Source organism: Pan troglodytes, chromosome 3, assembly GCF_028858775.2.
Source record: "Pan troglodytes isolate AG18354 chromosome 3, NHGRI_mPanTro3-v2.0_pri, whole genome shotgun sequence".
Lineage (NCBI taxonomy): Eukaryota > Metazoa > Chordata > Mammalia > Primates > Hominidae > Pan > Pan troglodytes.
Genome location: NC_072401.2, coordinates 84067166 through 84082276, shown reverse-complemented (window position 1 = coordinate 84082276; position 15111 = coordinate 84067166). Strand labels below are relative to the sequence as shown.

Sequence of the window (15111 nt, the reverse complement as noted above, 5' to 3'; positions counted from 1 at the left end):
ATTATGTATCAGGCATTCCTCTCCAAAACAGAAGTGTAATATAATGTCCAGAGGTCAATGTTTGTGAACATAGATTCCTCTGTACAATTTCTCTTCATGGCCTTCCCCATGACATCATTACCTTAACTTCAAACTTTAAAATTCAGTTACATCTATTTGCTCTATATTGGTGGAAATGTTTATATATACTTTCAAGTATAGTTCTAGTACTTTTATTATTTATTTATTTATTTATTTAACTAATTATATATATTTTTTAGAGACAAGGTATTGCTCCATCACCCAGGCTGGAGTACAGTGACATAATCCTGGCTTACTGCAGCCTCAGTCTCCTGGGCACAAGAGATCCTGCTACATCAGCCTCCCAAGTAGCTGGTATTATAAGCATGTACCACCACACCAAACTAACTTTAAAAAAATTATTTTTTGTAGAGATGAGGTCTCATAACGTTCCGCAGGCTGGTCTTGAACTCCTGGGCTCAAGGGATTCTCCTGCCTTGGCCTCCCAAAGTGCTGGAATTACAGACATGATCCACAGTGCCAGGCCCCTAGTACTTTTAACCTATTGGTTACCTTATACCTCTAGGTGCAAATTTTAATATATTCAAATGTAATCTCTTACAGGACATCCTACATGTTATTAAACCTTAGATGATAATGATAGTAAAATTCTTTTTTTTTTGCTTTCTTTATTTCACAGGATTATACACTCACCATGTATTTCCAGCAGTCTTGGAAAGACAAAAGGCTTTCTTATTCTGGAATCCCACTAAACCTCACCCTAGACAATAGGGTAGCTGACCAACTCTGGGTACCAGACACCTACTTTCTGAATGACAAGAAATCATTTGTGCATGGGGTCACAGTGAAAAATCGAATGATTCGACTGCATCCTGATGGAACAGTTCTCTATGGACTCCGGTAAATGGCTTTATGTTGCATGTTTTAATGTTGTTGTTGTTTTGTTTCATTTTAAACTTTTGGAAGTGGGCAAAGGGGAGAGAAGCAAGAATATATAGATGAATATATAAATGGGGTGTCATATACTTATGAAGGTCTATTACTAACCCTCATGTAGTTAAGGGCTTTTTACAAATTATAGGCAACACGTCAAAATTAACTACCAGTTTTAACAAGGAAATATCTGAACTGTAACCTGTTATTATAGGATATGTAAAGTGGTGGCTCTTTATTCTTTGGTGTCACCTTTAGTCATTCTTTTGAGAAACAGATGAAACCTATATATTCATAAACTCATATATGCCTCAAATTTTCCTGTTGTTTCAGAGTGTTCATAAGCCCCTTGAAATCCTTCCATGTACCATGAACACTAAGCTGAAAATCCAATTACGGGTCAAAATATAACAATTAATGTCTAAATTCACCAATGCCCCAAAACAATACACAAGTGAAAAAAATATATATCTGTGATGAAATTTCTAGTGGTTGGTTATTTAGTTGATAGCTTTGGTCTTCATTTGCACAGTAAAATAACATCAGTTGTTCTTGGCAAAATGATCTTTGAAATTTTTTCACTCTTTCTGTACCCCAAGGACTTTCAACTTCAGTTAAAAATCTCTGAGTTAAAAGTCTTTGGGAGAAACGGTAAAATAAACTAACAGTTCCCTTGAGTCTATTGATAGCTACAACAAAAAGCCTACTAATCCAAGATTGGTGGTTAATCATTAGTTATGGTTCATATACTATAAATCAATTGTAATTTTTCTGTTACCAATGTAACTTCCGTCAGACATGCCCAATGTGTAAAGGGATGAATTACCCTTCTGAAGTATCCTGGGAGAGTAATTCCATGACTCAATTTAATAGGCTAATCATGACATGTGTAAGTATATGGATTAGTCAAGAATATATAAAAAGTTGATTGGTTAAAAAAAAAGAGCAACTAGATTTTTTTTGCAAGAAAGAATATGGTTTACATTGTCAGATTACAGAGTCTCACTTCAGGCATTTCCCAAATTATTACCAGCATCTACCAGTGGGAATAATACAAAGGAAGGAAAATATTTGAGAATCATGAAGTTGAATACATTTCATTTTACAACTGGGAAAACTGAGACAGAAAAGGGAGAAGTACCTTATATAAGGGAATAATAAGGTAATGGCAGAACTGGGACTAAAATCCGTGTATCTTGATTCCCATGCCTGTGCTTTTCCCACTCCACTGCCATTCAAGTGCACTTAGAAGTCAACTCCTATTTTCAGGTTGTGCACCACTGCTTTAATCCCTTCGGAGCCAACCCAGTTCTTTGTAGCTTGTTGTCTAGCGAACAGACAATGACCTTTCCAAAGAGAAACACAAACCATTCATCTATCATCTATGCCCTACTCTTTTTTCTGGCATCAATTTTCTCTGTAAGAGCCTCACACTAGTTCTCATAGCTTCCCTTTCTCTTCCTCTGTCTTTCCCACTTCCTCTTCCCTCACAGATTTGGTTTTCCTTTCCCTAAATGTTATCAATATCCTGGAAAGGCCATAAGGTATAGCAGAGAAAGTATGACATCTAGTGTCAGAGGACCAAGGTTGGGCATAAACTCCACAATTTTCTGACTTCTTGACCTTGAACAAATTATGTAAATTTGTTAAGACTTAGTTTTATCAGTTGTATAGTATATCAGTTGTATAGTAATGGGCTAATACCCCCTTACTCATTATTGGAACAATCTTATGAACTAATCAATATGACAATACATAGTAAGTCCTAAATTATATTTCTCTAAAGTAGTTGTGCCTTATATAGCCTTATTAGGTACTGGGCAAACTGCATACTCAGGATAGTTTTCTAACTCCCAGGGGTATCAGTGATTAAAATAGAGATAAAGTTGCTCAATTAAAAATACACTAATTGAGTGCCTATTATCTGCCACACACTCACTATTTTGGCCCTGAGAATAATATTCCAGAAGCTGAGTAGAAATTTGCCAGTGGACATAGAGCTGAAAACAATAGATACTGGGTACTCCAAGAGTGGGGAGAAGGGGAGTGTGGCAAGTGTTGAAAAACTACCTATTGAGTGCTATATTCATGATTTGGGTGATGGGTTTAACAGAAGCCCAAACCTCAGCATCATGCAATATAGTCATGTTACAAACCTGCACATGTACCTCCTAAATCTAAAATTTTAAAGAAAAAAGAAAAAAAGAAACTTTTCAGTGGAATGCACTTGGGACTTTGAGTCAAGAGACTTGTGACCTAACCAGTTGATGCCCTTCAGTAAGCCATTTCACCTCCCTGGGCTTCAGATCCACCAACCTTAAAAAAAAGTGATTGGATGAAACTGTTCCTAATTTTCCTACTGTATTAGTCTGTTTTCTTATTGCTATAAAGATGCTACCCAAGACTAGGTGATTTACAAACAAGAGAGGTGTAATGGACTCACAGTTCTGCATGGCTGGGGAGGTGTCAGGAAACTTAACAATCATAGCAGAAGAGGAAGCAGGCATGTCTTACATGGTGGCAGGTGAGAGAGAGAATACCAAGGGGGAGGAACCCCATACTTACCAAAAAAAACAGGTCTCATGAGAATTCACTCACTATCACAAGAACATCATGGGGAAATCACCCCCATGATCCGATCACCTCCCACCGGGCCCTCCCTTGACACCTGGGGATTACAATTTGGATTACAATTCAAGATGAGATTTGGGTGCAGGACACAGAACCAAACTATATCACCTACTAAACCCAAATTCCATTGCTTCTGTGATCCTATGTATTAGGGCATGTTCATTTTAATTCCCCTGATGTAACATTTCCTAGTCTAAGAAATGACAGTCTGCATTTTTCCTAGGTAAGAGTCTTTTAAAGAATATCTGTTGTCACCTCCTAAGCACACATATAAGAATATCCTTATCATATAACATATTGGCATATTTATAGCTGTATTTATTTTAGGCATGAGTAATTAAGAGAATCAAACTTCTTGTCTTATTCCTTTCCATCAGTCCAGTTCATAGTCATCATGAATGGGTCCATATATTAATGAGTAGGTTTTAGCAATCATGGGATCAATGAGATGTTCTGAATGCACTGGAAAGCCTTTGGCTAGGTATTCCATAATCGTAACAGCATGTCATTAAACAAAATCAATTTGTTGCTATATTCAAACTCGTTAAGCTCAATATGAGATACTATAACTTAACTTACATGAAGCCAGAAGAATAGAGTCAGTTGTCTATTTTTGTGAACTATGTCAATTCAGATTTTTCACCAAAGGGATGGCACATAGTCCTGTAAACACTCTGACATAACAGAATGGTGTCTGGTAAGGGACTGGCACTTCTAGAGGAACCAGGCTACTATGCAACAGATATTCGGCCCTTGGGACAGACTTAATTCCTTGTGCCTCTTGCCCTTAGGTCACCCTCCTGTGACAAAACATATTACACAAAAGAGTAACCCAGTAACCTCTAGTAATTCCTCCTCCATTTAGGTGGGGAATCTAAATAAAGAACGTCCATGATGTGCCGTAAGTTGTGTTAGGAGACCAGAACTTTAGTCCATGTGCCATGAGCCATTTACCTTGGTCTTTTCAGAACACATGATGTCATTTCCTTTCTTACTCAAAAAAGGAGACTATACAATATCACCTCCGTCTATGTCACTTAAAATTCTTCTGTTTTTCCTCCCTTACTTCCACTTAACTTGGAGGAGGATTTTTCTCTTTTTTCTAAGGCTAATCTCTCCATGTCTGCATGTAATCTTCTTGGTACACACTCTTTACAGACTTTGCTCCCCCATTTTATCTACCTCTTCAGCCCTTCCTCTCTGTTGACTCCCTCTCTTCAGTTTCTGCTTTGAGCACCAGTTTTCTCACAGCTTTTGTTTCTTCTACTGCCTCACTACACATTACTCCTCTATCTCCAACAACATGGTTCCCATCCATGCTACTTTCCTATAACAACTCTGCCAAAAATTACCAAAACAATCACTGGTTCTCAATCTCATCTCTTGACTTCTCCGAATGCTTTAAGAGTAATGACTGACTCTGACTTCAGGACTTCCAAGACCCAGCCCAATTTTTAAATTATTCTTGTTCTTCTGTCTTTTTGTTATTTCATTATTGACTCCTCTTTTGCCACTAATTGGGAACTGTAAGGATTCTTCACGATTTGATCAGTTTATTGAGTTTAACAGCTTTAAATATCTAACCTCCCAAACCACTGAGTTTCGAAAATTTCCAATTGCTCACTGAGCACCTGTATTTGGATTGCCTGCCAGCTCCTCCTCACATGACCTCTAGTTCATATCATTTGATTTTCTCAAAACTGGGCCGTCCTCCTTTCCCAAGTGCTAATGAAATTACCATTATCCCATTCAATAGACATAAACTTGAAGGCAACTGTAATTCCATGTCTCTTTTGTCGCTGAGATTTAATCTGTTGCTTCTATTCCACTCTATCTCAATCTTCTCTATTTCCAAATCACTTCTACCATCTAAATTAACATCCTCACTATCTGTCACTTCCTGGCCCATTTCCTATCTCAATTTTTCTCATTACTGCCTTCTTATTTCGCCTAGAAAAAAAAAATGGTTCCTCTTTCAGAAATCTAAGACCCTCTGCTTATTTCTGTAAACATATCTGAGGCATTTCAAACTTAAGTATGTTTTAAATATTTTATCCCATAAACATTTCATGGAATATACAGTTGACTCAGGAATAACATGGGATGAACTGCGTAAGTCCATTTATTGGAGGATTTTTTTTCAATAAAAGTTACACTGAATGTGCCTGCCTCTCCCGCCTCCCTTTCCACCTCTTCCCTGTCATCCACTTCTGCCACCCCTGAGACAGCAAGAAGGACCCTTCTTCTTCCTCCTCTTCCTCAGCCTACTCAGTGTGAAGACTATGAGGATGAAGACCTTAATGATGATCCATTTTCACTTAATAAATAGCAAATATATTTTCCCTTCCTTATGATTTTCTTAATGACATTTTATTTTCTCTAGATTACTTTATTGTAAAAATAAAGTAAGACCTATAATGTAAATTATGTGTTTGTTGCTGTTTACATTATTAGTAAGTCTTTTTATTAGTAAGGTGTTATCAGTATGTTATTAATAGTTACATTGTGAGAGAGTCCATAGTTATATGTGGATTTTTGATTGCATGAGGGGTGTAAGAGCCCTTAATCCCTACATTGTTCAATGGTAATTATACTACAAAAATTATTTGTCATTTCTCTAAAATTCAAATATAACTGGGAAACCAGTATTTTACCTGGTAACCCTACAGCCCTACCGATGCCCTCCCTTCTCTGCCCCCACTCTTTCCCCCACTCCACCACCTTTTCCCATCTTACTGTTGCTTCAAAGTCTCCCTCAAATTCCACTTTCTCCATGAGAACTTTCACAATTTTCCTAACCAGATGAATACTCTCTCTCATTTGATGCCCTACTGCAATTTAATCTTACAAATTGAAATTCATAACTCTCTTACAATGTTTTATCTTTCTGTAGTCATTTTCCACTGATGTACAGGATTGTGTATTTGTTGAAAATGTGAATTGTATTTCCTTAAACTTTGTATCCTCTCTCTCAAACCAAATAGATGCCCAATAAATGTTTGTAGAAATGAAATTAAAAATTGTAGGATGCAGTCACCTGATTCACAATAGTTGTCAGCTGCAACATTTTCTATATCTACATGATGGCTTTTAACCAAAGAGCAATTATCACTATTAATGACCAGATGTATTCTGCCTCTTCTCCAAACATGATCCAGATGGTTGCATACACTTATTCTCTCCAAGCCCTAGCCATGTGGGTGCTGAAACACTGTGTTTATCTTTCCCTGAAAATGGCAGGCATGGAGGAATTTAATTCTGAGAAGACATTTAGTGGAGCATTTAACCTCCTTGAAAAAAAAATGCCTTTTTAAATTTTTTGCCTTCTCCTCCTAGCCCCTACAATTGCTTTTCTTTCAAAGTTCCACAGTGATCCTTCCTTCTTCTTTTACCAGATGTGAGCCCAGGGCCAGGTGGTTTTGAGGAATTAAAAATGAATGTGTGCAAACAGCTAGTGGAATGAGGAATGCTGTGGTTTGAATGTTTGTTTCCTACAAAACTCATATGGAAATGTAATTGCCATTGTGACAGTTTGGAGAGCAGAGATATTTAAGGGGTGACTAGGTCATAAGGGCTCCATCCTTGCAAATGGACTAAAGCTTTTCATGGGAGTTGGTGTGCCCCCTCTAGCGTATGTGTTTTGTCTCCCGTGCCCACTTTCTCTCTTTCTTGCTCTCTCAATTTCCCCTTCTGCCATCCTATGATTCAGCAAGAAGGCCCTACCAGATGCAGCTCCCTAGGGAATCTTGGATTGCTCAGCCTCCAGAACTGGGAGCCAGTAAATTTCTGTTTATTATAAATTACCCAGTTCATGGTATTCTGTTATAGCAACACAAAATGGACTAAGATGGGAAGCGAAAAGCCTTCCATTCCAATACTGCTCCACATTAGGTCTTTGTACTTGTGTTGTTGAGTGTGTATGTAGGTCTGTTATGCATACATTGTAAGTATATACAGAGTAAGATGTACATACAGTATCATTTTAACTAATATTAGTGGCAATTGTATCATGAAATTTAAGCAAAACTCATGTAAATAAGTAATTGAAAATATATTATATAACAGACACAATGCTTAATGCTCACCTATATTGTCATATGTAATCTTTACTACAACACTATGAGCTATGTACTACTATTAAGCTAATACTAAAGATTCCAACACTGGGAGATCAAAAGTAAATTTTACTGTCTCATAATTTGTTACTTCTTTACTTTTTAAAACTAGGTCCCAAAGAGTACACACATTGCATTTGGCTGCTAAATTGTTAACATTCACATCTCTTTTACTCTACAGTTTCTTCTCTTCCCTTTTTAGCCCCCCTTGTAAATTATTTTTTGAAGAAACGATGTCATTTTTGTGATTATATTCCCTTATTGTAAATGTCTTTCTCTATCTCCATCTCCTATATTAAGACTTGATCAGATTTAGATTACCTGCTTTTAGGGTTGTGTTTTGGCAAGACTGCTTCATAGGCAGTATAGTATACTTCTATGAAGGGACCCAAAATGCCTGACTGTCTTCTTTGATGATACGAAGATTGATAAGCAGATTCAGATATACTGACAGCGTGATCTATCCACTTATATTAATTTTAATGTAATTGTATTACTTCGCTGGGGCTGCTGTAGCAAAGTACCACAAACTGGATAACTTAAACAGTAGAAATTTATAGTCTCACAGTTCTGGAAGCTAGAAATAAAAAATCAAGGTGTTGGCAGAACTGGTTCATTTTGAGGGCTCTGAGGAGAAGGTCTGTTTCAGACCTCTCTTTTTGGTGCATAAATAGCCATCTTCCCCCTGTGTCTCCACATAATCTTCCCTCTATGTGTATTTGTACTTAAATGTCCCCCTTTTGTAAGGACACCAGCCATCACCAGTCATATTGGATTAGGACCCACCCTAATGATCTCACTTCAACTTGATTACCCCTCTAAAGACTCTATTTTCAAATAAGGTCATATTCTAAGTCACGGAGGTTTAGGACTTCCACATATGAATTTGACGAGACACAATTCAACCCATAATAGCAACTGATAATAATTTTCTAAACCTATTTAGCATTTGCAAAATGGAGATATTCTATCATCTCTTCTTTATTTATGAACTATACTACTCTCTAAAAAAGGACTGAACTCACTATTTGATTATCTTGAGGTAGAGTTTGTACAGTGAAAGCAGGATAAATGCTTGATTGCTTCCTCTTATTTAGCAGTTTTCTAAACAAGTTATTTTCCCTAAAATCTTCCAAATGTGACCACCAAGGGTTAGTATTTTGTTGTCTCATATTCTTATACCTTCCTTTGTTTAAAAGGTAGCACACTATGCCAACCACTCTATACCTTACAAAGTGATTTTGCAAAGCCACCATAAATGTGGAAGGCATTTTTTTTTTTTTGAGACTGAGTTTTGCTCTGTTGCCCAAGCTGGAGTGCAATGGCACAATCTTGGCTCACTGAAACCTCTGCCTCCCAGGTTCAAGCGATTCTCCTGCCTCAGCCTCCTGAGTAGCTGGGATTACAGGCACGTGCCACTGCACCCAGCTAATTTTTTGTATTTTTGTAGAAACGGGGTTTCATCATGTTAGCCAGGCTGGTCTCAAACTCTTAATCTCAGGTGATCCCCCCGCTTGACCTCCCAAAGTGCTGGGATTACAGGCATGAGCCACCGTGCCCGGCCTTGAAAGCATTTTTAACCCAAGTCTTCTCACTCCAGAGTCTACACTCTCAGCCCTGGCATAAGGCATCTTACTGTCCCTGCACATCATTTCTAGGAAGACAGTTGTCTATGTATGGTGATTTCACTGCTCACCATTATAGAAATGAAAAGAACTGCAGAAGGTAGACAGCCTAAATGGGAGTAGCTCTGCCAAGTGTGTGAGCTTTTAAAAAAATGTATACAACTTTTTTGGCTTTTCTAATTCATACTAATGATTCTAAATTACAAAGAGAAGCCATTCTGCTTCAGATTTTAGAAATGAGTCTAATGTTAACTAAAAACCTGTGGCCTGATGAGGATTTTGATAACTCCTCTACCATATTTGTTTACCTGGCTCTATTTCGAATCAATTTTTTTATATTCTTGGCAGTGTCTGACCACGGATTGTGTGTGAGAATAAAATCAATGGCTACACTTACTGAATATAAAAGAAAGACAGAGTTTTTCACTATTCCTTGGAGAATCATCTCATCTTGCCTTAGTCTTCATGACAAAGCAAAGTAAAAAATATGGGCAATTATCTTGATAATACAGATCCACTACACATACACACACACACGCACACACACACATTATTGATTTTTAAAGCAGTTTGGGGTCCTAAATGTCTAACATTAGCTCTCTGTATTGATTATCCACAGTGAAAGAAATTGTTTCTCTCTTCTACAGACTTTCCCTGTAGAGAAGCAATTATGATTACATTCAAAAGTCCTGGGCAGATCTCACAAGGCTTACTGTGAGATATGCTAGGTAAAAATACTGTGAGGTTGATTGCAGGAAATAAATATGAGAGTTGATGTAGTATTTGCAGAGGAAGCTTGGCTGTTATTGACAATGCATCTTGTTAAGAGAAAGAAACCTGCTATTTCAAATGGAAGAGAGAAACAGCAGACCGTACATAAAGAATAGGTAACTCAGTTTATTAGAAAGAATGCCTGGAGACTTTACAATTCCCACTAAAGGACACAGTGTTGATATTCCCCTCACAGTTTAGTTGGCTTGTATTTTAGAGTTTCATCACTGGAGTATAGAGAAAGCTATTCAAAATGTTCTCCAGTGAAAGAACTGCAATTTTTGCCTCTCAAAGTTTTTATTTTTATGTTCTTTATTCATTTATGTATATGGAAAACTTTATAATTAAATGATATTACGATATCTTTTTTGGTATATATGGCATTGTAACCAAGTAAAATATTAAATGAGCAACTGAAATAATTATGCAGTTATTACAGCTATTGTGTGAGTATGTTATTTGTGGATGTATCATTGTGATTAAACCTTCCTAATTAGATTAATGCAGAAGATTAAATACAAACAGTAACCAAAAAAATAAGAGCTACATCTCCTCAAATTCCTGACCTTGATTGTATGTCTCGTGGAAGAATATTAAATGTCAGTTCTCAAAAAAAAAGAAAAGACTTAGATAAAGAATGTAAGAAAAAAAGGAAGGAAGGAAAAGAAAAGAAAAAACAAATATCTCAGAAATGTTATGAATTTTACATCTTAGTTATATTATTAGAAATGACACCACTTCTTGAGAAGATGTATCAGATTCTGACAACCATTTATGAAATTTTTCAAGTGGTCTTCTGCAGGACTCTCATCTTATTTCATTAAACCGTCGTTTCAAATTTAGTATTTTAGTACCACTTCCATGATATTTGCCACAACTGCACATCATTAAAAAATATTGACTTGTTTATTATTTATGTATGTATTGATGTGTATACATGTATAAATTCATACATATTTTTAAAGAAAACTTTCATTAGCTCTTTATATGGGAAATCATTATTTTTAAATATACATTAAAATACATCTAAGCAACGCATTTTATTAAAATTAAAAAATTTGTATTCATGTTCCATTTACAATGATAGTTCCTCATTTATAGAATTGAGATAATACTATTGCCTATGTAACACATGTTGCTTACATCATCATTATCAAAATAAAAACCTAAGTTTTCCTTATAAACTTTTTGAGCACGATATTAAAGCTAGGTTTCCTTCAATCAATGGTATGTATCCCAGATTGTGAAATAGTCATCCAGAAGCCACCATTTGGCTGGGTTGCAATTCAACTTCTATTTTATGTATCAAAGAGTGTTTCTTAAGCCTAAAATTCCACTGTCGTTTGTATATCAAATATAATAATAAGCCTGGTATGTCATTTCTTATTTTCAAGTGTTATGACATTATAACACTCTAGATATAGAGGTGTCCCATTTTGTATCCATGTAACATGCTGTTTATGGATTATGCAGCATCCCATCATCATTTTGGAAACAGTACTTTACTTTACACAAAAACAGAATGTCACAGAGGATTTCTGGAATGATAAGTACCATTAAAATACAACAAACATATTTTTAAGGCTGGAGCTTTTAGAAAAATATTGGCTTATTTTTGTATATCAATCTAAGTAATCTGATTGAAGTTAATAGGATATATTTACAGTAAGCTTAATATTGCTTTGTTACACCTAAAAAAGTAATGGAACAACAAGTACCATATTTACAGGAAGTAGTGCCTCATCCTCCTGAGTGGTTCAACTCACAAAACACATTTTGAGAAGAAAATAGGCTTTGCCTAAATAACTCTTTTTTTCCCTACCCCTGCTTGTAAACTGTGAGTGTTGCTCACTAAGTAGAGTATGCTTTGGCCTTTCCAGCACATGCAGTTCTACTAAATAAGCAGCTTTATGTTTAATGAAGTAGGCCTTGCATTTCTATATCTTCTAGGACAAGTTTAGATTTAACTTTTTTTTTTTTTTTTTTTGAGATGGAGTCTTCCTATGTCGTCCAGGCTGAAGTGCAGTGGCACAGTCTCAACTCGCAGCAACCTCCACCTCCCAGATTCAAACGAGTATCCTACCTCAGCCTCCCATGTAGCTGGGATTACAGGCATGTGCCACCACGCTCGGCTAATTTTTGTGTTTTTAGTAGAGACGGAGTTTCACCATGTTGGCCAGGCTGGCCTTGAGCTCCTGACCTCAGATGATCCACCTGCCTCGGCCACCCAAAGTGCAGGTTTATCTTTTCTAAATCTTTTTTCTTCTTTTTAATAAAGACAGGGATAGAGCTATTAGGGTAGAGCCCACCTGTAACAAAACCACAAAGAACTGGAGCTGAGAGAGCTGCCTGGTCCATTTTCTTCTATTTGCAAAGTAGTGGTAACCATTTCAAGATAGTAACAATAACAAAAATTCATGTAAATTCTATTTTTTAATTAAATTCCCAAATTCTTACCCCTTTTTAAGTAAAGTTGTATAAAGTTGCTTAAAGCAGAGTTGTTTGTTCTTTTTAAACACCAAAGGATTATTGAAGAGAGAAATTTTTTGTTCTACAATACAAACAACTATCTGCTTTGAGTATTTAGATGATTAAACTTCAGTAACTAAGTGGAATCTGAGGATTAATGAGCCCCTTAAGGTGTTATCACCATATATATGTTATTTACATGTTTCTGCCTTTTCAACTAAAGTATGGACAACACTAGGACAAAGGAATTTCATCTCTTTTGGTTCAAGAATATCTTATTTTCCAGCACAACAGACATAGGGCCTGACAACTATTCAACATTTTCTGAAAATATTTAAGACATGAAACACAAGGCTTAATGGCACAAAAATGGAAAACTGATATCAAAATTAGAATTATTCATTAAATGCCTCCAAATGTGACATGATATCTACAAGTCACTTCCAGATTTTAAAAAATCACAAAACTCAAAATTCTAAGTTATTTTAAAAGTGATGTCTGCTGCATTTGCTCAGAAGTGCCTCAGGCCCAAAAATTGTTCCCAAAGACCTCACTCATGCTTCGTTTATTTGAGTTTTCTACCTGTTCTTGTGCCCCTGTTCTCTCTTCTTCCTGTTGTATCCTACATATCGTTAGCTGATTTGCTTTTCTAAAGCGCAATTTCATCACACTGCTGCCCTGCTCAGAAACAGATTGATTCTCCATTATCCACCACATCAAGTTGAAATTCCTCTCCAGACTTGACACTTCTCAATTAAATCTACCCTTGTTGCATAGTCTCAAACATAGTCTCTGATTTTGCCTAACCATGAAACTTTATATCACAACTATTGTTTTTCCTTCATTTTCCTTAATTACTAATCAGAATTTTAATTCCAAGTCTCTGTTCAATTGTTCCCTTTTTTGTTTTTTTTGTTCCCTTTTCTGGCTTTTTGAAAGAGTGAAACAGTATTTCACTCTGTTGCCCAGCTGGAGTTCAGTGGTGCAATCATGGCTCACTGCAACCTCAACCTCCCAGGCTTAAGCAATATGCCTGCCTCAGCCTTCCAAGTAGCTGGCACCACAGGCACATGCCCAGCTAATTTTTTGTGTCATCATTTATTTTTTGTAGATATGTGTTCTTCCTATATTGCCCAAGGTGGCTTAAACGCCTGGCCTCAAGCAACCCTCCCTCCTGGGCCTTGCAGTGTTGGGATTACAGGTGTGACCCACCACACCCAGCTTTGCTTTGTTTCTTTTTAAATCAACAATAAATATTTTTCATTTTCCTTTTAACTGTACACTGCTCATCTTCCAACTTCTATAACTACTTCAACTCTTGTAGATACCCCTTCTCACAGTTCTATAGAAATTGGAAATCTTACCATATAGCATATAATTATAAAATGTTTAATTAGATATTGTTTCACATGTATTAGTCTGATCTCTTCAAAAACAGTTTAAAGATGGTCCCCAACTTACAATCATTTGACTTAGATGATTTTTTTTTTACTTGATGATAGGTTTATTGGGGATTTTAAATGCATTTTTAACTCAAGGTATTTTTCACTTACTATGGGTTTATTGAGACATATTGCCATCACAAGTTGCAGAGCATCTGTAATCTTCTTGTGTCATTCTTAGGATTTTTGCTGGGTAGGGTATTTCAAAGGCTCCTGTTTGACATATTCAGTTGTCAGTTGTCAGTGCCCTGCACTATAGACTTCCTCCCTCTCTCCTTCCCTCCCTTCCCTCCCTCCCTTCCTTCTTTCCTTCCTTCCTTCTTTCCTTCCTTCCTTCCTCCTTCCTTCCTTCTTTTCTTCCTTCCTTTCATCATTCCTTCCTTCCTCCCTTCCTTCCTCTCTCTTCCTTCCTTCCTCCCTCCCTCCTTCCCTCCCTCCCTTCTTTCCTTCCTCCTTCCCTCCCTCCCTTGTTTGTTTCCTTCCTTCCTTCCTCTTCCTTCCCCTTCTTTCCTTCCTTTCTTCTTTCCTCTCTCTTTTCTTCTTTCTTTATCTTTCTTTCTTTTCTTTCTCTCGCTCTCTCTTTCTTTCTCTTTCTTTCTTACTTTCTTTCTTCTCTTTCTTCTTTCTAATAGAAATGAGGTCTTCCTATGTTGCTCAGGCTTGTCTCAAACTCCTGGCCTCAAGCAATCCTCTGCCTTGGCCTCCCCAGATGCTGGGATTACAAGCGTGAATCATCACCCCCAGCCCTGTAATCTTTTTTAAAAGAGTCTGTTCCTTGTATTTCTTTTTCCTACAATGCACACTATAGTTAGCACATATTAAGCAAATGGTAAGTGGTTATTTACTTATTTTTAAATCTCAACTTAGAAAGTGTCTACTCTTAACACTATCTCCCTGATGGCTTTGGCTTTTATGTAGTCAGGTTTACTAGATTTTAAGGAGAAAGTTAACCCCTTATATGAAACTGGAACCTTATATGAAAATAAAACTGCTTGCACGAAAATTATTAATTCTAGTGATTAAGGTTCTTCAACAGCCCATGAGTAGGGGATTTCCTCCTAAGAGTATAAAGTGCATTGAGATATGAGAAATATGTGCGCAGTA

At 36.7% G+C, this 15111-nt stretch overlaps 1 protein-coding gene across 3 annotated transcripts in view; it reads left to right on the top strand.

Moving 5' to 3' along the window:
* The window catches only part of GABRB1 (gamma-aminobutyric acid type A receptor subunit beta1), a 436422-nt gene that overhangs the window by 166172 nt on the left and 255139 nt on the right, over positions 1-15111 (top strand). For all 3 annotated transcript variants that reach the window (XM_001154620.6, XM_054683169.2, XM_016951795.4), the window contains one exon: positions 701-921. In XM_001154620.6, coding sequence (XP_001154620.1) covers positions 701-921 — 221 coding nt within the window. The remainder of the gene's footprint in view (positions 1-700; positions 922-15111) is intronic.